Source organism: Peromyscus californicus, unplaced genomic scaffold (genome assembly GCF_007827085.1).
Source record: "Peromyscus californicus insignis strain IS unplaced genomic scaffold, ASM782708v3 Scaffold_7__1_contigs__length_154581171, whole genome shotgun sequence".
Taxonomy (NCBI): Eukaryota; Metazoa; Chordata; class Mammalia; order Rodentia; family Cricetidae; genus Peromyscus; species Peromyscus californicus.
Window position 1 is genome coordinate 68,031,434 of NW_026294595.1, and position 21,801 is coordinate 68,053,234.

At 37.8% G+C, this 21,801-nt stretch overlaps 1 protein-coding gene across 21 annotated transcripts in view; it reads left to right on the top strand.

Annotated features, from left to right (window-relative positions):
• Nucleotides 1-21,801, top strand: part of Phf21a (PHD finger protein 21A) — a 192,002-nt gene that overhangs the window by 28,314 nt on the left and 141,887 nt on the right. For 10 of the 21 annotated variants that reach the window (XM_052726562.1, XM_052726558.1, XM_052726571.1 and 7 more), the window contains 5 exons: nt 2,642-2,682; nt 4,112-4,223; nt 10,106-10,246; nt 17,906-17,938; nt 20,237-20,323. In XM_052726562.1, the coding sequence (XP_052582522.1) occupies nt 4,197-4,223; nt 10,106-10,246; nt 17,906-17,938; nt 20,237-20,323 (288 nt within the window). In that variant the 5' untranslated portion in view covers nt 2,642-2,682; nt 4,112-4,196. Of the gene's footprint in view, nt 1-2,641; nt 2,683-4,096; nt 4,224-10,105; nt 10,247-17,905; nt 17,939-20,236; nt 20,324-21,801 lie in introns of all 21 variants that reach the window. The other 11 variants (XM_052726579.1, XM_052726575.1, XM_052726572.1 and 8 more) reach the window with 3 other exon arrangements.

The following is a 21,801-nucleotide window of genomic DNA, read 5'->3' on the forward strand; positions in this document are numbered from 1 at the left end:
AAAGAAAAAAAAAAAAAAAAAAGAAACTCATTCATCTATGTAGTTAATACAGTGGAAGACTGATGTCTAAGGCGTTATCTAACAAGAAAGTTGGGGAACTAGGAATCTGAGCCTGGAGCAGTTTGTTTCCATTCAACCAGTCTACTGACTTGACCACTTATTGAGTGCTCACTGTGTGCCTGGCACTGGTTTAGGTATCTCTTGAGTGGTACTGTGGACTCTTCATTATAGTAACTGAAATAATGAGAATCTACTTTTTTTGTGGGCCTAATTATATTTTATTTGAAAGGATTTTAGAAGTTGAGAGGCAGTAATCACAAAAGCTAACTGTATCATTAAGTCACAAAGTTGAAGAAATTTTATTTAAAAAAAAAACGAAGTGGTTCCAAAATAGCTTTTAGTTGTTGAAGACAGCAAAGACAATGTAGGATTTAGAGGATAAAAGTATTTAAAAGCTTGTTAAAGAACACAACAAACAAACAAGCATGAAAAAAATGTGTCTTAGATTTTAAATCCTTTCATAAATTAATATAATTTCTTTTTTCTTCCTTTTTTGTTTTGTTTTTCAAGACAAGGTTTCTCTCTGTAACCACCCTGGCTGTCCTGAACTCACTCTGTAGACCAGACTGGCCTCAAACTCACAGAGATCTACCTGCTTCTGCCTCCTGAGTGCTGGGATTAAAGGCGTACGCCACCACACCCAGTAATGAGTATAATTTTTATGACACTTCACTGACATTCAAACAGCAGAAAACTCGTCTCTAAAGAGAGTCTCAGCACTCTGGGAATTGGTTAAGAATTTACCCTGCATGTGGGATATGTATGAGAAACAACTTAGGAGACTTAGAATATCTGCAAATGTGAAACTGTTTCTGTAAATTGCACCTGTCGACCCTAAATCCAGTTAGTAGGGGTCAGCTATGGCTCAAAGCTCCCATCCTTGGCAGAGAGAGTCATATGAAGCAGGAAGACACTTAGAGTTTAGTTTTTAGTAACTGCATTATTCTACGGATCTGTTGCATGATTTTTCTTGTGGTTGGGAATCCATTCTAATCCCTATGATTAAAATAGCTATTTAGATGGACTCCTGAGAACTTTGAAAAGAACTGTAGTCAGAGAAAAAGGAGGAGCTGGGCATGTTGGCGCACACCTTTAATCCCAGCACTCAGGAAGCAGAAGCAGATGGATCTCTGTGAGTTTGAGGCCAGCCTGGTCTACAGAGTGAGTTCCAGGACAGCCAGGGATATGTAGAAAGACCTTGTCTTAAACACAAACAAAAGAAACAACAATAACAGCAACAAAAAAGAATGAAGAATAGCCAGGTTAATGTCTTTTTGGAAATAAATGTAGACTGCACGAATCAAGGGCCTTTTAAATAACTTTACTGTATGCTTAATATGACTGTACGTGGTTAACAAAAATTTCTCATCTGAGAGACAGGATCTTTGAAATACACTAAGGAAACAAGATACTGTTGGAGTAGCATAGGTCAGCAAACATGTTTTAGGCATAATGAAGACTGAGCATGTCGTGGAGTTTAGATAGTTTAGTGCTCAAAATGTTAAGGACTCCATTTTAATTTTAGTTCCCTAATACTAGGTCAGAATATAAGGATTTCTTTCTGCCTTTATCACTAGTTATGAATGTGACAAAGAAGAACCATTATGGTTTGTGGCTTACAGTCCCAAGCAGTGATAGAAATTTAAGAATATGGATGAAAATTTAATTAAAAATCTGATTATATTATTTATTACTAATATACTAATATTATTTTATACTTATTATACATTATATAATATTGTGACTTTAAAGCTTTGCATGAAGCAAATCCATTTAAAGATTTATTACCAAAAGACCTTTTAGGTGGATCAAACTAAGGACTTACAGTATTCTTTATGCTTTATTGTAAAGAGAGTGCATCGGAGCCATTTGATTAAATAAAATACATATGGCTAGGTCTTTTATCAGTCTACAAAATTTCCACATACGTTCACATGCATTTACAGCCGAGAGCAGTGCAAACAAACGTTAAGTGTCACATCACAGCTACATGAAGCTGGCTGGTAACACTGCATGGTTGGAATAGCTCATAGTCCCTCTTGTTGCTTTCCAAGTGTGGTTCGAGCTCAGGTGTGTAAGTATTTGGAAAATGTGGCAGTGTGCTGGTCTCTCTCTGTGTGGGTGTGCTTATCACTCACTTTTCACTGTTTTTGCATGTTACCTGAAAAGCACAGAGTATCAGTTGATAACTGTTAGTTTCATTGGTTGACAGCTCAAGGTGGAGCTAAGGTAGTTAAGTTTTTTTAGGAACCAAAATTTTTGCTCTAATTTTGTCTCAGGATGTCTGTGCCCTTAGCAATGCCCTCCCCATTGTTCAAGGGTCACCTGTCCTTATTTTTCCTGGTCTTGAAAAGCTGTGTTAAAGCAGAGGTTTAACTGCTCTTGAGTTCCTTCTTTGCTGTAAAAACTTCTCATTTCTTCCTTGTGTACTGTTGGGTTTTAAATTTTAGAGATTGGTATTTGTTTTTTGGGGTTTGTTTTTTTTTTTCTCCTTTAAAGTCAGAAATCTTTTGAGTCTTTAGCTTTTGATGACATCATAAATCTGTTTGTAGTTTTAACTCTGCTTTTCCTTCTGTTACAGGGGATTAGAGAGCTGAAGGAGAGCCAGTTTCCCCAAAATTGGTAAGTACTTTAAGCAAGCATAGTGTGCCTGATTCTAGCTGGACTCATTCAGATATTAAGTGACATTATAAGTGATTTTTTTTCCCTCCAAAAAAAGCTTCCTTCCTCAAAAGAAAGGCTTGGCTGTTTGCACTGAAAGTGAATTTTTAGCTTCACATAGCTGTATCTGAAATACATTTGTGTTTCTTTCTCATAACTCCACTAGACTTGCATGCTCCTGAATTTGATAACTCATTAAAAGTTGAAGGTCCTCTTGCCAAAATGCCCTTAATGCAGTAGTTAGGCCTGAGGATTCAGTCAGGAAAGACAAGTTCATGTTCCCATTGTGTTCTGTATTACTGTGTTGTTACATTTGAGGCTCCCCTATGTATAGACTGGCCAGGTTACTGTAACCATGGGGCCTTCTTCACCTTGAAGTTGGAGCCTCTTGATGTCTATATTCTTACACTTGACATTAGATTGGCTTCAAGTCTGAGATTGCTTTTTAGTGTGTGTTGTTTTGTATAATTTTTAAAAGAAGAGAGAAAGAGACAAGCACATTTTTCTTGATAGTTACTTTCATAGACTTTTTAACAGCTTGTAACTTATACTTATTCAGTTTTTGGATGTCTTAATTCAAGATCCTAGATTGTACTGGGTGATCTGATGCAACTAAGCATCTGACAGATATTTACTTTATTTGGAGAGCATGTGCTTTGAAAAAAAAGAAATCAAGCTTTATTTGTGTAATTCTCTAATGTAAGGCTGCTTAAGAAAATATAACAACAACAAAAAAAAAACCTCTGTCCTCAAATAGTAGTTAACTTATTGTGTAGAATAGTTAGAGCAGATATTTGGTTTTGACTTTTTGAGACAGGATCTCACTCTGTGTAGCATTGGCTGGCCTGAAACTGGCTATATAGACTAGACTGGCTACGAATAAATACACAGATCTGCCTACTGAGTGCTGGGATTAAAGGCGTGCACCACCACCATGCCCAGCAGATTTTTGGCTTTGTGGTCCTACTAGTATCTCTCTGGGTTTTGAAACTGGGATTTGAATGTATGAGGGAGTCTCTTGAGCCAATGTACCTTGAATTTTGCTACTATTTAATTCTATTGCCTTTCCCTCATGGAACCTTGTAAACTAGTAATCAAGACCCTTTACCTTGTGGTGTTCTAGAACCATGGCATCTGTCCTGCATAGCAATTGCTTTGCTTACATCCCTGACAGGTTGTTACTTACTCAGGTGCACATTGAATACTACATTGAAAAAAAAAAAAATGGAGACCTTTGTTTTCTGTAATGAATGTGTTTTGAGAAACTCTGGTTCTACAGAAACTGAAGAAGTATTTCTGAGGTTGGGGCTGGGGTGGGAAAAGGGTTCTGTGGTCAAATAATTTGGGAAATGCTGCACTAAACTAAGTTAAACAGGTTTCTTTACTGCAGGACTTCTCAGAACCTTTAATATGCTAATGTGCATTGTGAATCTCCAAGATGGGGATATGATATGCAGCATTCTTGAATACTTCTAATGACAGGGAGCCCACTACCTCATAAGGTAACCCATTCCTTTTTTGTACAGCTCTAATCCTTAGTTCTTTATACTGATCTGAAATCTATCTTCCAGGACTTTACTTCACTAAGTATGATATGATTGTTTATGCTGGGACCACCACACCTTCCTGTGCTACCGTTTTTTTTTTTTTTTTTTTTTTTTTGTAGTGTATATTTATAAGCTTCTGGCCAGGCTTGCCTGAACAGCTCCCACCCTCAAATCATTGAGTGACTTTTCAGTAAATGTGGCAACCAGTTCTAAAATCTTAGACACTTTATCACTGTGCTTTTGTGCACCACTTCCGACCTTCGTTTTGAGTTTCTGTAAACTAAATTTTACTTCAGTGTTCCCCTTGTTGGGTGTGGTTGAGATTTTAAATGGCATGCTTCCTTTCCCTACGGAAAGATAGGAGGTAGAAGTATGTAAGTGTGCAGGCAGTCTGTGTCCCAGAAGCTGAGTCTGACGAATGCACTGGGATGAGCCTGATGCTGGTAAGACATGCAGCCTCTGAGGAGATGTTGTGGGAATTCCTGGCCTGACCCAGAATCCACAAGAGCCCTTGGGCTGCAGTGCTGTGAACTCTACATAGTCTTTAGAAAAAGAAATGACCTGTTCTCTTCCCTGTAAACCCAGATAAATAGATAATTTAACAGATAAGAAATGTTTATTAATTAGTAAACAACAGATAATTTAACAGATAAGAAACGTTTATTAATTAGTAAACAACAGTAACTATTTAGTTTAATAGTTTGGAAACACCCAGCTAACTGTGGTGGTTTTTGTCAATAGCTGTCATACCAGGACTTGAGCACACAGCCTGGTCAGCCTCTAAAGTCAGGGTTGTCAAGTTTTATGAGGTACATTTTCTGTTGATTTGTGGAGTGTCACCAAAGAAATACCACCCTGAAAATAAGTCAAGATATAATGAAAATTTGCAGAATAATAAGGAAAAAATTAGATTTTCCTATTTAAAAAACACCTGTGAATGTAGATCAGAAGCAGATGCTTGTAAACATAAGAAATGCATGGTATAAAGAGCACAGAGCTCTTTTTAGGGACAGTTTCAGAGCACACTGTGTTATGAACTTATTAAAGTAACTCTTGGTTGGCCTGGCAGATTTGGATAGGAAAAGAATTCTTGTCAGTTTTGTAGTGAAGTATTTTTATTTCTTAGCAATAAAAGAGATTAGAGCTTCCCTACAAGTCCTAAGAGTCATAGCAGAAGACCCAGAGGTCGTGTGCCTTCATGGAGAATGTTCAGAGCAATAGCAGCCTCATTCTTAGACAATTTGGACTTTTTAAATTTTTTTTTTTTTTTTCAATACAGGGTTTCTCTGTGTAGCTTTGCGCCTTTCCTGGAACTCACTTGGTAGTCCAGGCTGGCCTCGAACTCACAGAGATCCACCTGGCTCTGCCTCCCGAGTGCTGGGACTAAAGGTGTGCGCCACCACTGACCGGCGGACTTTTTAAATTTTATTTTTTATTTTTAGATTCATTTTTATTATTTTGGGTGTACAGGTGTTTTGCACGCATGTACATCTATGCACCAAATGAGTTTCTGGTGCCTGAAGAGGTGGTGAGCCTCATATGGATGCTGAGAATCAAACCTGGGTCCTTTGCAAGAACAGCAAGTGATCTCAGCCACTGAGCCAACTCTGCAGCCTGAGAATTTGAGAAAGTTTAAGCATGGAGAAGTATGTCAATAGCCCAAAACTTGGTGGTTTACAACAGGCTTTTCCAAGCCCTTTACTTGATTTAAATCTCATAACAGTCCTGATATAGGTGACATGAGCCCCATTTTCCCAGGGGATAAAATTGGCTACACGATGGATAGTTTTGTTTTGTTTTGTGGGAGGTAGTAAATATTCTTTCTTCACTATCCAGCTACCTTTTTTTTTTTTTTTTTGGATGAGATCTAATTATTGTTTGTTTAGTTTGTTATGATGTTTGGGGTGTGTGTGTGTGTGTGTGAGTGTGTGTGTGTGTTTGAGACAATGCCTCTTTTAGTCCAGGCTGGCCTTGAACTCACTATGTAGCTAAGGATGACCTTGAACTCCTGATCCTTCTGCCTCCACCTTCCATGTGTTAATGATTACAGATGTGTACCCTGGTATCTGGCTGTTTTCTGCTTTGTTTTGTTTTGTTGCTTGAGAAGCTATTAGGTTACCTGATGGTTTAATGTATACAGTGTTGAAGGCAGAAGGTTGGCATGTTGTGCTCGGCAAATGCTCTCTCGGCAGATGCCCTCAGTGATGGAGGTATGTGTAGATGTTGGGTAGAAAGTGTCTGTTACTGTCTTGTGAGTCTGTTTATAGTCACCTTTCAGTCTCTTATCTTCTCTCTCTCTTTCTCTCTCTCTCTCTCTCTCTCTCTCTCTCTCTCTCTCTCTCTCTCTCCTCCTTTCCTTATTAGAATTGGGCAAATGTAATAGATTATCTTTTATACATTTAGAAGTAACAGCTTTTGGGGGCTGATGAGATGGCTCAGCAGGTAAAGGCATTTGCCATCATGCCCGAGGCCCTGTTTGACCCCTTGAACCCACATGGTGGAAGGAAAGAACCAACTCCTTCAAATTGTCCTCTGACCTCCACACATGCTGCATGGCATGTTTGCTCTACCCAGTAAATAAGTGATATTCTAAAAATTTTTAAAAAGTAATACTTTTTGTGAAGCTACAGACTGCCTCTAAATATTATTCACATGATGCTGCATATGCTAAGATTCCAGTGGTTTTTTTGTTTGTTTGTTTGTTGTTGTTGTTGTTGTTTTCCTGAGACAGGGTTTCTCTGTGTAACAGCTCTGCTGTCCTAGAATTCACTCTGTAGGCTAGGCTGGCCTCTGCCTCCTGAGTGCTGGGATTAAAGGCATGTACCACCACTGCCTGGCTTCTAGTGTTTTTTTTTTTTAAGGCTCCAACATGTTAGCTTGAGTTTGTAAATTATAACTTTATGTATTTTAATTTTATAGACCAATCTCTTAAAACAACTGTTCAGAAAGAGACCTTTCTGAAGAAAGATTTCAAAATCGTCTTCTAGTCCTCCTTGAATTTCTTTGTGATCAGTCATGATCTTTTTTAACCCTTCAGTCTTTTTCTAAAACAAAATGGGTAATTGGCATTTAAATGCCTTTGTATATATCTAATAAGCAGACAACAACCTGAAGAGGAAGTACAAGCTGCCAGCTCCTCATTAGCTTGACTGGCAGGCTTGTTGTACAAGGCATGCTTTGACATTTAGAGTCTCCAGGTTAAAACCTTGTTTTTACTCTTTGCTCTGTCCTCTCTGCCCTCCTTCCCTCTACCCTCCTTTTTCTTTCTTTCCTTGAGACAGGATATCATGTAGCCTAGGTTGGTTTCAAACTCATTGTGTAGCTTGGACATTGGCCTTGAACTCCTCTGTCCACTTCTTGAGTGCTTATATTCCAGGAGTGTGCCATCACACCCAAGTACTTTTTTCTTTTTTGAGGTTTTTTTTTTTTTTTTTTTTTTTTTAGGTTATAAATGTTTCTGATGCTTTATTTATTGTCATTTATTTTTTTCTTAGTTGATAGGAGATATGCATTGCTTCTGGAAAAATTTGAGAATATTGATACTCCCCAAAAGAAGAAAGCTAAGTAGCCCTTTCACCCAGAGATGGCTTTCAGCAGGATTATGAAGCGCCATCAGACCCACCCTAGGCAGTTTAGAGTTTATTATTATGCATCTTCAGCAGCATAGGCAAAACCTTCCTTCTTAGATTTGTGTTTCTGTCATTAGTACAGACTGGTGGTTTTATAGTCATTGGTCAGTCATTAAAATTGTTGTGAGTATATATTCATGTTAGGATGAGTTTCATAAAGCTATTTTCACTCACATGACTTTAACTGAATTCACACTTTTTATTGGTCATTCTTATCTCTTGTGAGAATTTTTGTTAATGTGTGAAAGCCTTGACTGTATAAACAATGTTAACCTTTTGTGGTGGGTATTGTAAGTTCTCTGTGTCTGTGATATGCTTGTTTTAAGAGTTGGGTTCAGCTGAGCTGTGGTGTCATGTGTGACCACTGGTGCAGTGAAATAGGCCTTTCTGATTTGGAACATGCTTTTGTAGTGGGGCTATCCTTCACGTAAAAAGAATTGTAGGGAATCTTTTTGGACACATTTTCTGATAGAACTTTGCAAAAATTAAGACCATGTGTTTTTAAAGAGTTGTAATGTAAACTGAGTGTGGTAGATTACATTTATAGTCCCTGCACTCAGGAGGCCAAGGTAGGGGGATTATGAGTTCAAGGCCAGGCTGGTATCTACAGGAAGTTTAAGGCAAGTCTGGGCTACATAGTGAAACCCTGTAAAACAGAACTGTCATGTTGAAATTAAGAGTTTGAAAAGGGAGATTATTTTAGCATTTAAAATTGAAGTAGCTGGTATAGTTTTGAAATTAGCAATTGCAAATCGAGAACGTGTAAATGACAACAAGAAGTCTTGCTCTACATGAGTTAACTAATGATTCTGGTATTTATTATAATTCCAAACAGTTTTTAGGATAGTAAGTGGCTGAAATTCATGATATGTCTCCTTTTAAAAATTATTTCCCCTAAATCTGCCTGCCTGTACGAATTTAAGTTTGGCAAAGTAAATCTTCTAGAGATGTAACTTTGAAAGAATTTTGTACTTTGAGAATTTAATCTTTTTTAGGTTAGAATATTCTGATTTTATATAACATAGTGTATAAACCCTAGAGGAGAGATTGTCATTGATGTTTTAAGCCCAGAGAGATTAAGTAAATATAATGGAAACTAGAACTCCTAAGAATATATTTTATAGTTAACAATTTCATCATAGGTCTGTGAATTCAGTTTTATAACAGACTTTGAGAAACTCAGGCTGATGAGGACTGTCAGTGGATAAATGGTTGCTAGAGAGACTGGTGGTCATGAGTCTCGTCATATTGTTGTCCAAGTTTCCTTCCTCACTGCCAAAAAGCAGCACTAGCTACAGCTTTTATAGGTATAAGGAAGAAAAGAGGTTTTTAATAAAGTTTAAATTTATTCAGACAAAAAATACATTTGAGTTGATAGAATACCCCAAATTATGACCACATTTAAAAAAAAGGAAAAAAAAAGGCTAAAAGAAAAATTAGCCATTTGGTTAAGCTGCAGTAGTGATGGTGTAGGACAGGAAGGTGAGAGTAGGCGTCCCATTTACAATCATAAATCCAGCAGACGACATCTTTACGTACAGTTACGCATATGGTCGGAGAGATGCACTGTCAAGTTTGAAAAGGAGACAGTAGTCACTGCAAAGCTAGAAACATGTACCAGTGTTAGACCATCTCAAAATCTACCCATTAGGGGGGTCCCTCAGTTCCTGGGGTGACTGCAGTGCTGCAGTGCGTCGTATTTGGATTAAATAGTAAGTTGTTAATTAAAACACTTAAGTCACTCAAGGCTTTCCCGTTGTTTTAGGACTTGTTTCTAGAATAGAGTAAGAGTGCAGTCAAGTTAAAATACCTTCCCACGGTGCTTTAACTTAGCCCCCGGGAGACTGGGAACTCTCCAGTCCACTCTGATTTGAAAATGCTTGACTGACCATGTTTTGTGTCTGAGTGCTCTGGATGATGACAGTCTCCCCTGTTAGTTCTCCTCTGGGTGGAAGTGGTCTTTCAGCCCCCTGCCCTCAGTGCTGAACACACAGTGGGTATTTGTTGTCTTTCTTTTCTTAGTTATTTGAAGTATTCTGTAGAGGAATGCTCAAAAGAAGAAAACCCAGGAAGTTTTGGTACTGAACTGTTTTTTAAAAGTCCTTTGGGGATACTTTCTTCGTGTTACAAAATAAAAGATTTTTAATTTAATTATTTTGACAAAAATTTTCTTCATTGATGATCCCAAACATTCTATGATCTCTACAGCTGCAGCAACAAGAGGAGCTTGTTATTTTAAAGGGAGGTGAAGACACTGTAGAATCAGCAGGCAGAAGAAAGGGGAGAAGGCAGAGGATGGAGTTGCAGACCCTACAGGAGGCTCTGAAAGTGGAAATTCAGGTTCACCAGGTATGTCGTGTGTTGGCTACCCATGTATACTGTGTTGCTAAGGAAACAGACCCAGCTCTGTGTTTTGGTCAGGTTATACAATCATTCCAAGACTTAACCAATGACCATGGCATTTGCCCGCAGTTACTGCCCCACAAACGCACTCCTACTGCTTTTGAAAACTTTAAGAAGATATCCCTGACATCTTTTCCAGAAAAAAAAGGGACTGGAAATAGTTTTTTTTCATATCCTAAAGGTATTTGGAAAAAACAACGCTTTTTGCAGTTTTTCTGGCCCATTTGAAGGCCTTTTAAAATACACATGATACCTTCCTTGTGTGTTTTGGCTCTTTTAAATTTATTTTTGATCTTTTGAGACAGGGCCTCCATGGGTTGACTTGGTTGGCCTGGAACTCCCCATGTAAACTCCACTGACTTTGAGCTTGCGTCAGTCCGAATGCCTTTGTTTCCCCAGTGCCGACTTTACTTCACCGTAATAAAGATGAGATGAGCTTAAGCCAAGTGTGTACATACTTACTACACATGCTAACACCTGTGCTCCTCTGTGACTCATCTTTGTGCCTCACTGAAGTGTTTTATTCCTTTTTGATGATTCCAGTCTTTGATAAAGATAATCTGGTTGCTGTTATCAGTATTTAAAATGTTTTAACCCTTATATTTTTATCTCAGATAAAAGTAAACAAACCTTTAAAGTATATAATTATTTATTTATTTATTTATTTTGGTTTTTCGAGACAGGGTTTCTCTGTGTAGCTTTGCGCCTTTCCTGGAACTCACTTGGTAGCCCAGGCTGGCCTCGAACTCACAGAGATCCGCCTGGCTCTGCCTCCCGAGTGCTGGGATTAAAGGCGTGCGCCACCACCGCCCGGCTAGTATATAATTATAAAATGTATATATAAGTTTTATGTTCATTTTATACAGTTGTTTTTATAATATGATAAGCTTAACAATATGTATTTTAATTTGTATATGTTGACACGGAAATATATAAGCATAAACATATAATTATAATCAAGACAGAAAAATAACTACATTGTTAACATTTATTGTATAAACAAACTATTGCTGTTTGTTTCATTTTTTTAGACATCAGCTGGGCATTAGGTTTGAGGCATACAAATAAACATACATGTGCATAATCCTTGGTATTCAAAAGTGATAAATGATGATTTGGCTACTTTTGACCATATAACATTTGTGAATTTGGGGATGGAATGACGGATGAAGGGAACTACTCTGTGTTTGATATTTTGGGTTGAACTCAGGACTTTGCACATGTCAGTGACTGATCTACCACTGAGCTGCATTTCCAGTTAGAATATACTTTTATTTTAGGGTCTCCTTTCAAACTCTTGTCAGTCTTCCTGTTTCAGCTTTCTAAGCACTGGGACTACAAGTTTGAGCCACAACACATACATTACTTTTTAAAAGCGTTTGCTTGGGGGTGTCCTTTCTCTGTTTTTTTCTTGTGTGAGCTAATACAGCATTGATTTCTGAAATTGTTGGGATATACATTGGGTTTTGGATAATTACTGGGTTTTCCTATTGCCCCAGAATTAATGTGGATTAGAGCTGACAGGAAAGCTCTAAGTTTTGTGCTATGTGTGTCGTTGTTGTTTTCCACTTGGAGCTCTTGTTTGGAAGTTCCTGCTGCTGCTTTGGACCTTGTGGATCTTTGCTCAGTAGTCGCCCTGTAGGGTATGCTTCTCTTAGTACACAGTATGCACATCTTGTTTTGTTTGGCCTTGCTTTTGGTCTTTATCGAGGAGAGTAAATATTTATTCATAAAGCCAAAATTTTTTTGGATCAAAATTATTAAAATTATTCTTTTATGTGTATTGCATGTATGTGTACCACATGTGTGCCTGGTGTCTGTGGAGGCCAGAGGAGATTATCAGATCCCCTGGAATTGGAGTTACAGAAAGTTATATGTAAGTGCTAGGAATTGAATCTGGGACCTCTGGGAGAGCAGCCAGGGTTCTTAACCACTGAGCCATCTCTCAGCTCCTGGATGAAAATATTTTAACATAGAGGAATATTGAACCCATTTCAGGTCAGTGGCAAGTAACAAAACTTAAATTCATAATTGTTTAGAGCTGATGTCACCAGTAGATTTTGGGAATATAGTAACAATTTGAAATCTGTGTGAATCAAAGATAATTTTATGGTGGTATATGTGATTTCTAGAATTTTTTTCTCTTAAGAAATTTTAGAATACGGTTTATATTCTTTTAATTTTTCATCATAAGACACATGTCTCAAATAAGTATTTCTTGAAAGAATTATCTATAAATTGAACTTTTTTTAAAAAAAAGATTTATTTTTTAAATATGTATAGTGTTCTGTCTGCCTGTTTGCCTGCATTCCAGAAGAGGGCACCAGATCTCATTATAGATGGTTTGAGTCACCATGTGGTTGCTGGGAATTGAACTCAGGACCTCTGGAAGAGCAGGCAATGCTCTTAACCTCTGAGCCATCTCTCCAGCCCCTAAATTGAACGTTTTAAGTATTATCTTATTTCATAATTTAAATCAAGTATATCACTTACATTAAAATAACAATTTTGAAAAATTTAGTCTTCATGATAATGTTTTAAAGTCTAAAGATTTATAATTAGGGTCAGCAAGGTGACTTGGTAGGAAAAGGTGCTTACTGCTAAGCTTTATGAGTTCGATCCCTGGTATCTACATAGTAGAAGCAGAACTGAGCCCTGAAAATTGTTCTCCACATGTGGGTGCACATGTATGCTCTCTCTTTCTCCCTCATACACATTCTAAATAAAAATAATAACATAGCTGGGCAGTGATGGCACATGCCTTTAATCCTAGCACTCAGGAGGCAGAGGCTAGTGGATCTCTGTGAGTTTGAGGCCAGCCTGGTCTACAGAGTGAGTTCTAGGACAGCCAAAGCTGTTAAACAGAGAAACCCTGTCTAGAAAAACCAAATAAAATAAAATAATAAGTTATACTTGTTGACTCAGGGATATGTATTCTTCTAGTTATTTTAAACACCCTGAATATACGCTGTCAATTTGTTTATATATTTAACTCTTTGTTTTAAGTATAAAATTATAGCCTTTTGCCAGGCGATGATGGCACACACCTTTAATTCCAGCACTCGGGAAGCAGAGCCAGGTGGGTCTCTGTGTGTTCGAGGCCAGCCTGGTCTACAGATCCAGAACAGGCACCAAACTACACAGAAGAAACCCTGTCTCAAAAACAAAAACAAAAACAAAACAACCCCCCCTCAAAAATTATAGCCTTTTAAATTAGATATTTAGTTAAATATTTTATATATATATATATATATATATATATATATGTTTGTGTGTGTCTGAGTATATGTTCTATGCACCTTGTGCATGCAGTGCTCTACTAGGTCAGAAGACAGTGTCAGATTCCATGAAACTAGGGTGATAGGCAGTTGTGAGCCACTTGCTATGAGTGCTGGGAAATAGACCTGGGTCCTCTGCATTAAAGCTAAGTCATCTCTTCAGCCCCCAAATTATAATCCTGTTTTCATCTTTAATTATTATACATTCTATTTGTGTAATTTGCATACCAATTAATGTATTTGAAATTATTTATTTATTTGTGTGTGTGTGTGTGTGTGTGTGTGTGTTTGTGTGTGTGTGTGCATGCATGTGCGTGCACCCACACAGGGCAAGCGTGGATATTGATATCTTTTTCTATCCAACTTTTCTTTTGAGACAGGGTCTCGCACAGAACCTTAAGCTCACTGGTTGGTTGGACTGGCTGACCAGTGAGATTCCAGGATCCCCCTGTCTCTGTCTCAACCCTAGAGTTACAGGTGTACCTCCACACACCTGGCCTATTTTTGTTTGTGTCAGGGATCCAGACTCAGAATTTATGAATGAAGCGCTTTATTGACCGAGCCATCTCCTTAGTCCCCTATCTTTCTATTTTTGAAAAAAAAAATAGCAATAAATCCAAATGATAGTCTTTATTCTGAAAGCTGGTCCTGTTCTGATTGGCTGTATGCTGATGATGCTTGTAGTTCTTGAACAGGATACATTCAGGATAGCCAGAAATGATGCCAGAGCATGGGTCTTGGGTGCTAGGGGGAAGCCAAAGCAAGAATGGACTTTTAACTAAATATTAAAGCAAAAAACACCTTTTGATGCATTTCTGTTTAGGGAAGGAAATTAGGTAAAAGTTAAGCTTTTAAGGTAAAAATCTGTATTAAGAAGTTGCCTAGTGTTGCTGTGGTGGGAGTCTGGTTTCTTTATGTTTTTGCATGTGTAGGCAGAAGCACCAGTGTGTACGTAGTTTATGGTCAATAAATACTTAAGTGATGGTGGCCATTTTTTTGGGGGGTCACCTACATTTAATTGTGTGTGTGTGTGTGTGTGTGTGTGTGTGTGTGTGTGTGTGTGTGTGTATACACTGGAATCTGTTTCAGAGTATTAACTCCATATGGGATGGAGACTAGTGTAAAGCAAGCAGAAGTTAACAAACTTTCTCAGTAAAGGGCTGGATGGTGAAGTATTTTAGACTGCAGGTCATTCATAATCTGTGTCACTCTGCTGTGCTGTTGAGCAGACAGGTCAGCCACCGACAGTGGATAAACACATGGGTGTGGCTCGGTTCCTAAGACTTTATTTAGGAAGCAGGTGGTGGTCTGGGTCTGGCTGCTTGGCTGTTGTTTTCTTATCTTTGATATAATATAGATCATGGAAAATGGTATCAGTCATTGAGTGGAAAATGACTTTGATGACGCAATTCCAGTTGAATGTCACCTGGGGTATGGATGGCCTAGTGAGTTCCTCGTCTTGTCTTGTTTGTGTAAATGTGGTTTAACTACATGTACATAGAAAAGCTGATTTATTTATTTTCTGGAGAGGTAGATCTTACTAGTCAGTTTTTAAATTCTAGTGCCATGGGCTACATCAATTGCTTAGAGGTTAAAAACCCTTGTCACTTTTGCAGAACCCAGGTTTGGTTCCCAGCACCCACATGGTGGCTCACAGCCATCTGTAACTCTAGTTCTAGGGGATCTGACACCTACCTCTGACATCTGAGGGTGACAGGCCTGCATGTGGTGCAAACATGAAGCAGAATATCATACACATACTTACATGCAAGCAAAAAACTTATATACTTTAAATAAATAGATAGCAATAAAAAAAATCCAATGTTATGGAAAAAAAAAACCCTCTTTCAGCCTCAAAAATAACTTTACAGAGAATAACCAGTTCTGCAGTAACCAAATCAAAAAGGACACTCAGACTTTATTTTTTATTTTTAAAGTATTAATTACATTTATTTATTTTATGTGTGTGTCAGTTTGTGTGTCACAGCACACATATAGATGTCAGAAGGCAACTCTGTGGAATAGGTTCTTTGCTCGACCAGGTGGTTTCTAGGAATAGAGCTAAGGTTTTGAGTCTTGGGTGGAAATAACCTTTGCCCACTCAGCCGTCTCCCCAGCCCAAATCAGTTTCTAAAATGGAAGTGTGGCAAGATTTGTAAGGATGTAGACATTCCATTCCATTGGGCTCATAGACAGTGCATTACTGCACAGATTTCGATGAGGCTACTGAAGAGGTAGTTTTGTCAGACATGAAGCAGAATTTCATCATGTACACTTTGTGTATTTGATGGCCTCAGCTATCCAGAATGCATTTTAGTACCAGGAAGAAAGACTTTTGTCCAGTTAGAATACATGTCATATCATTCACCAAGCCTTTCTTGGGCTATTGCAACCGGGTCACTCATCTTAAAATTAGTCCAGTGTGTTTATCACATAGCATTGGAAGCAGCAAGGCTGAGTTGGTGTTCATTGCTTTTAGAAAGTGGCACAATAATAGCAGGGTTTGTTAGCTGATTGCTTGATAATTAAGAATTAAAGGGGTCGACAAGAAGCTAAATGGATAGAGGGCCCTGCTACCAAGCCCAAAGACCTGATTTTAATTCCTGGGACCCACATGGTGGAAAGAGAGAATGAACATCTGAAAGTAATCCTCTTACTTCCACATGTGCACCATGGCACTGGTGCACATACACAAGTAAAATATTTAAAACAATATATATTTAATTAATATATATAAATAAACAAAATATTTAATTTTAAATATTTAAATAAAATATCAATATGTAATAAAAAGAAATATTTTAAATAAAATATTTAATTAATAAAAAAAAGAACTAGGCCAGGTGGTGGTGGCACATGCCTTTAATCGCAGCACTTGGGAGGCAGAGGCTGGTGGATCTCTGTGAACTCAATCAAGGTCTACAGAGCTAGTTCCAGGACAGCCAGGACTACATAAAGAGAAACCCTCAGGAAAAAAAGAAATAAAGAAGAAAGAACTAGACTAAAAAATCTAAAAGGCATAAGGACTCATTATAACATTGTGGTTTGGGGCTTTTTGCAAGTCATATTGTTATATAGTATTGTATATTATCATATTATCACTCCTCTGACTAACTATAAGAGTTTGGTTTCTGTTTAATAAAGTAGATGAGTGTATTGTATATTTTATATTTTTTTATAACAACATTTTAAAAGTGCCTTGTCACCCAAAGAGTGTGACAACTCTTTCTACTATTATATGAAAATTCACTTGGAAAAGAGCTAATCCTAGGTACCCAATCCTGGGTTTTAGGAGGCAGCCTTCTCATATTCCTTTATTGTTTAAATCCCTCTGTCCACAGCTATTGTTACTCTTGGGTTTTTTTTTTTTTTACCAGTTGGGTTAGATCAGATGATATCTATTTATTATTTGATGTGTATGAGTGTTTTGTCTGCATGTATATTTGCATCATATGTGTGCCTGAAGCCTACAGAGGCCAGAAGAGGGGACCCATCTCTGGGCCTGTAGTTACAGGGGATTGAGAGCTGACAGCACAAAGTCACTTGACACGAGGCTCCTTCTACTGTGAGGTACAAACCAGTAGGCCTGCCAGACCTTTACTTTGCTGGATACAAACAGCCCTGTTTGTGTCGGTACAGCTTCTTTACAGACCTTGTTTGGGAATCCAGATGGTGACAGTATTTTAAAGGGCGCCTTTAATCCCAGCACTCGGGAGGCAGAGCCAGGCGGATCTCTGTGAGTTCGAGGCCAGCCTGGGCTACCAAGTGAGTTCCAGGAAAAGACGCAAAGCTGCAAAGAGAAACCTTGTCTCGAAAAAAAAAAAAAAAAAAAAAAAAAAAAAAGGGTATTTGGCCTTTGGAGCATCCTACTTATTTGTTTTGTTTGTTTGTTTTAAGATAGGGACTCACTATGTAGCTGTGGCTGTCTGGAACACACTATATAGACCAGGTTGGCCTCGAGCACACAGAGATCTGCCTGCCTCTGCCTCCTGTTTGCTGGGAGTAAAGGCATGCATCACTCTGCCTGGCCTGTACATCCTGCTTATTTAAATTGCAGAAGTCACTATCCTCCTCCACACTGACAAATCAGGTACTTTTTTATTTTAAAAATAAAGGGATAGTTGATTCTTTATTCTGTTACAAAGAGTGCTTCAATAGTCTTTTACAGACCTCACCAAAACTTTTGGTCTATTTTGATGGTGATACTGATTTATTTTTATTTTTTTTTTTGTGCGTGCATGTTTGCGTGCATGTGTGTGTTCCCAAACCTAGATAGCCATAGGAGTTAGGATGTGAAACTGACGGTTCTTTTTCTCTTTATTACTAGAAACTGGTTGCTCAAATGAAGCAGGATCCACAGGTAAAAATTTCTGTTGTTATTAACTTAATTTTTAAATGTAAAATCAATTGAAAATGACAATAAACTAGTAAAATGCAGATGTTAGTTAAATTTAAAAGTTTCATCCCAAACAGCACATATATTTGCATGTTGATATTTATGTTTTATAGGTCTAAAAAAATCCAGTTGTATAAAATTGCTATCATTTCAACCTTGTTACTGTTATTTTGCTTTTTTGTTAATTGCTATGAATATTTGTTTAAAAAAAAAGGTTTAACAGGCTTCATATAGCTTAAATTTCTTTCTTTAAAAAGCTACTTTTGAAGGGAGTGGGGTGTATATGTGTAACAGGCTTCATATAGCTTAAACTTCTTTCTTTAAAAAGCTACTTTTGAAGGGAGTGGGGTGTATGTGTGTGCACGCTTTTAATCCTAGCACTTGGGAGGCAAGGCAGTGCATCTCTGAGTTTGAGGCCAGCCTGGTCTACAGAGCAAGTTCTAGGACAAACAGGCAAACAACTGTTGACACTCTACCTGGCTGGCTTGAGGCTGTCCATCCTCCTCCCCTGAGCTCTCAAATGCTGGGATTACATGCTGTGTCTCCATATATGGCTTAGATTAAATTCACATATTCAGAATTAAGCAGGCTTTTAAAGTCTCAAAACTTATGAAATGCCCCCAAACCATTTTTAATTGTGTGGAGTTTATATATAGGACACCTGAATATCGGATTTACTACATCCACAGTAAAAATTTTAGAATAATTTATAAAAAGTTTGAAATTTACATTTTGTTTTGTTTTTTGTTTTGGGACAAGATCTCATGTTCCAGGATAGCCCCAAATTTCCTATGTAGCTAAAGATGACATTGGCTTCCTATTACTCCTGCTTTTAATTCTCAAGTGCTGAGATTATAGGTATGTGCCACCATACCTGGCTTTGAAATTTCTATATCTAAAAGAACCCTTAAAAAGAGTTTAGAGGTATCTTATATAATATAATAGTTGATAAAATGTTAAATTTAATTTTTATAGGAGTTTTGACTTGGAAATTTTATTCTCTTCTATGGAGAATTCTTTCTCCAAAGTTACCTTGCCCTCTAGTGATTCATATTATTCAGGTAGTGTCTTCTTGGCATCCATTAGACAGTGGGTCATACATGCCTCTCTATAAAGTAAAATAAATTCTTGAAGAGTAGTACTAAGGCAGATTAATTTTTTCTTTTTAAGTTGGTACAGTATTCATCTCGACTCAGTGGTCTGACTGTTGTATTAATAATTCATTGACTCTGAGAAGTAGCCTTTGTGGCCACATCTGCCTTCCATCAGAAACATGCCTTTTTTAATGTTTATTTAGTGTGTTCACAATTTAAACTGAATTTAGGGAACCAAGTAGCAACAGATTGCCAGGTCCTTTATATTTAATATGGTGATCTATATTGTCAATAATTAAAGTAGTTTCAGAAGCCAGCAGTTCTGATAATTCATGATCATATAACAGTAAATTCTTAACCTGGAAAATCTGAGGGTCAATAACTTATTTGACAACAGTTTAGGTGCCTTCAGAGAAGCCTTATGTTAAATACACCTGAACAATCCCAAATGAGGTAAGCTGAGTACAGAAAGAGTATGTGCCCCAACCCCGACAGACCAGGCAGGGAAATGAGGAACTGTGTGAAACAAGTAAGTCTCTCACTGGGGTAACATTCCGCTTTCCTGCTATGTTAAGCACTTGAAAACTTTAATATCCCATTCCCCCACCTCCCTACCCCCACCCCCGCAAAAGGCAGACATGCTCAGTGCATTTCATCTCAAATAGTACTATTTTTCGATTCCTAGAATTTCAGCATGTTGATTTGAATGATGTGCTGTTAAGGCAGTCACAGTGCTGACAGCTTTCCAAATCTAGGCTAAAATAACAAATGTATTTTACTAAATAAGAGAGAGGACAAGTAGAGAAAAGCCTCTTATCTTTGTTGATAATGCCGCTAAGCAGCGGGGTAGCGTCCTTTAACCTCCATTTTCCTGTTTTTGTCTGATTAGTGGAGCTTTAGGTTTTCTGTCAACTGATACTTTCCATAAAGAATAACAATATTTTAGGAGAAAGGTACTATTAGAGTGCAAGATGAGATTGTATAAAACTTCCTGTAATTTAAAACAGTTAAGAGGAAGCTGCTCCATTCTGTTTTAGGGGTCGATGTTATGCTTATAATTTAATGCATGGAAAATTTGATAGCTAAAGGTTGCTTCAGCACTTGTAATGCAGTATATGCATAAACTTCCTGATACTATTATGTTAACAAATGAATATCTTTCTCACAGATATTTTTTCTTTCCAATCAGAATGCTGACTTAAAGAAACAGCTTCATGAACTCCAAGCCAAAATCACAGCTTTGAGTGAGAAACAGGTAGGGGAAGGCGGGGACATATTTTTAACATTGTGTTCTAAAGATATGTGTGCTTGAAGCTTCTAAGAGAACTGCTGTTTTTCTTCATGTGTGAAAATAAGTGTGGGCAGCCAGACTCAGTTTAATTTTGCTTGAGCTGTTTATCTATTTTTATTTTTGGTTGAAATCAGTCTCTAGAGTATCCCATGAGTATATGCTACTGGCAGATACCTAAAAGCAATGTGGCAGGCTGCCGTTAATGTGTTAATTAAACTGTAATTTACCCATAGGGGAAGGGGCAAAGAAAGTGGGAGTGGGTGTGATATGGAGTCCTGTAGCAGCTGTGTCGTCTTCTTAACTGTTCAAAGATTTGAGCTGACATTTAACTTATTAGGTGGCTCTCCATGTAGGTCTCCTATTGTCAATGTTGTCAGACTTTTATGCTGATGTTCATCAGATGCTGACTTACTCTTTGAAAACTCTTGGATGGAATTTGTTGGAGTCATTCTATGTAGGGCAAGAAAGGCCATCTTGTGTTTTGTACAAGGACTTCTGCAAAGTGCTCTGGTCACTTTGTAGACCAGCTTCCACTTTACCTGCCACCAGGTGGAGTGTGACAGTCACTGGTGCTCTAGGTACATGCCTGTGGTAATCTATGAATCATCCCCTTTTCTTCTTTGCTCACTCTTCTCCCTCTAGTTAAAAGAGCAGTTTCTGTCCTGGAGTAATGAGCAAATAGCTGTGAACCAGTTGACAGTTCAGTGCTAGTGAAATCTTCCTGAAGAGTTTTGTCAAAATGGTCTTCAGTACCTGAGTTTTATGTTGTAGTCTAAATAATAGCAACAAATAATTTTTTTCCTGCAGACTTCTGATCATGTTTTTCATTTCATTGAAGGGAGAAATAAACTTTGAGAACCACAGATAGTTAATCTCCTAAGCTGGGTGAACCACTGTTTTTGATTCCTCTTTCTTTGGTGCTTTCCAATCTTGTCCCTCCACAGACAGTGTTTTAGATTAGGAGGAGCCAGAGTAAAACTGGGAGGTGATGGGCTGCAGAGGAGGGAAAAATTTGTAAGAGAAAATGTAAGCAGGACTTGTTAGTGTGTGACTGGGTTCTCTAAAGTGAAGTATGTTGGTGACAGTGTCTGCCTTTACAGCTCTGTTTCGTTCTGAGCCTTCTGATAGTTGCAGGGTTCCTTTGACAAGATGCCAATGAGTGAGTCACTTTTGCTGAAAGTTTCATGTATTCTAGCAGAGAGAAGTTGAAAATGATTAGTGGAATGGGGGTGGGAAATGCTTTTACAAAGTTAAAAGAACTCAAGGTGCATTTCAGGGAAATGGGGCAATCAAAGAAAAAATTACATTTATTTGAAAATTTTGTTTGTGACAACTAGTGTGAAGGTTTGTGTCTTAGTCACTGTTCTATTGCTGTGAAGAGACACTATGACCAAGGCAACTTTTTTTTTGGGGGGGGGTTTCAAGACAGGGTTTCTCTGTGT